Genomic DNA, 1,529 nt, shown 5'->3' on the forward strand with positions numbered 1-1,529 from the left:
TCGGCCAAATAAAGAAATTTAGCTTTTTGCAGCAAAACTGTCTCAAAACTGAAAAAACGAAGGGCGTCATGATCTGGAGAATATTTTAAAGAATCTTTTGGCGAAAACCGCATGCCGATCGATGCAGCCATTAAAAAGCCTTTTGAATAGCAAAATTCGGCCACCACAAATAGATAGTAGATTGCTGGGTGGATTTTTACTGAAAAACGTTGAACAAGGGCACAGCACAACAAGGTAAATGCTCACTTTCCAAGGACCGTCAAACTTTGGAAGTGATTAAACTTTGGGAGCCATTTTCTCGCTAAGATTACCTCTGAAACCAAGTGACTCCCACCTCATTCAATCGCAAATATCTCGACTTCTATTCAAGAAAGATGCGCATTTTTTTCATGGAAGGCAAGACAAATGAACAAACTTTAAGATGATACCAGTTACTCTACATGCCCAAAAACTGACGAGCGCCTGATTCCACCACGTCGTGACACATTTCATTGACAACATTGCTCTGAAGTCGTGCTAAAAGCCTTCAACAATTTCAGGTTAGGCGATAAATTGGTTCAGTGAGCTTCCAAATCAACAATTTATACAACAGAGGCCTCGCTTGATCCTTGTGGTATATCTCTAATTCGCCGTAATGGAACGAACGCTAAAGAGTAAAGTTCGACGTCATATCAGCAGCAAATAAGACGTATTATAAGTATTAAAAGGTTTTAGACCTAACATTAGATCTATGGGTAATATATACGAAAAGGAAAGCAAGGTCAGATTTGTTTCAAGGTTAGTTCTATTTATAGCGTAAGAAAACGAAAAGTAAATCCTGCTCCTCAGACAGATAGGCAGACAGACAGACAGACAGATAGCTAGCTAGCTAGACAGACAGACAGACAGAAAGACAGACCGACAGACAAACCGACAGACAGACAGACAGACAGACAGACAGACAGACAGACAGACAGTGATCATGGCATACCTAGATGACCACTTCATCAGTTTGCTGACACCAAACACCGAGTACAGAATGAGAAACCCAGCGTTCCACAGACCCACACAAGCGAACATCGCTCGGAAGTCAAGGTCGAAATCTTCGCTGATGCTGAAGATGACTGTAAGACAAGAAAAAGGCGCTCAAGTTTTATTATTTATTAAGGTGTAGGTGTTTTTACGCTTACATCGACCCAATTTAGGTAAAAAAATGTTTGTGTGGAGGGGTGATTTGAGATTGGGCGCAAACATACATATATATATATATATATATATATATATATACATACACACATTCATGCAAGCGCACACACACACGCACACACTCACACACAAATACACACAGACTCACACACGCGAATATTGCTCGGAAATCAAAGTCGAAATCTTCACTGATGCTGAAGATGACTGTAAGTTAAGACAAGAAAAAGGCGCTTACGTTTCATTATTTTTTTCAGTGTAGGTGTTTTTTACGCCCTCTCCCATCGACACAATTTAGGTTTTTAAAAAAGTTGGTTTGGAGGGGTAATTTGATGTGGGTGAGGGGG

At 40.2% G+C, this 1,529-nt stretch overlaps 1 protein-coding gene across 1 annotated transcript in view; it reads right to left on the reverse strand.

Annotated features, from left to right (window-relative positions):
* The window catches only part of LOC101851073 (sodium bicarbonate transporter-like protein 11), a gene marked incomplete in the record, with an annotated part of 43,239 nt that overhangs the window by 10,056 nt on the left and 31,654 nt on the right, over positions 1-1,529 (reverse strand). Inside the window, 1 exon segment of the mRNA XM_013087857.2 lies at positions 971-1,103. Coding sequence (XP_012943311.1) covers positions 971-1,103 — 133 coding nt within the window.

This window comes from Aplysia californica, unplaced genomic scaffold (genome assembly GCF_000002075.1).
Source record: "Aplysia californica isolate F4 #8 unplaced genomic scaffold, AplCal3.0 scaffold00647, whole genome shotgun sequence".
Taxonomy (NCBI): domain Eukaryota; kingdom Metazoa; phylum Mollusca; class Gastropoda; order Aplysiida; family Aplysiidae; genus Aplysia; species Aplysia californica.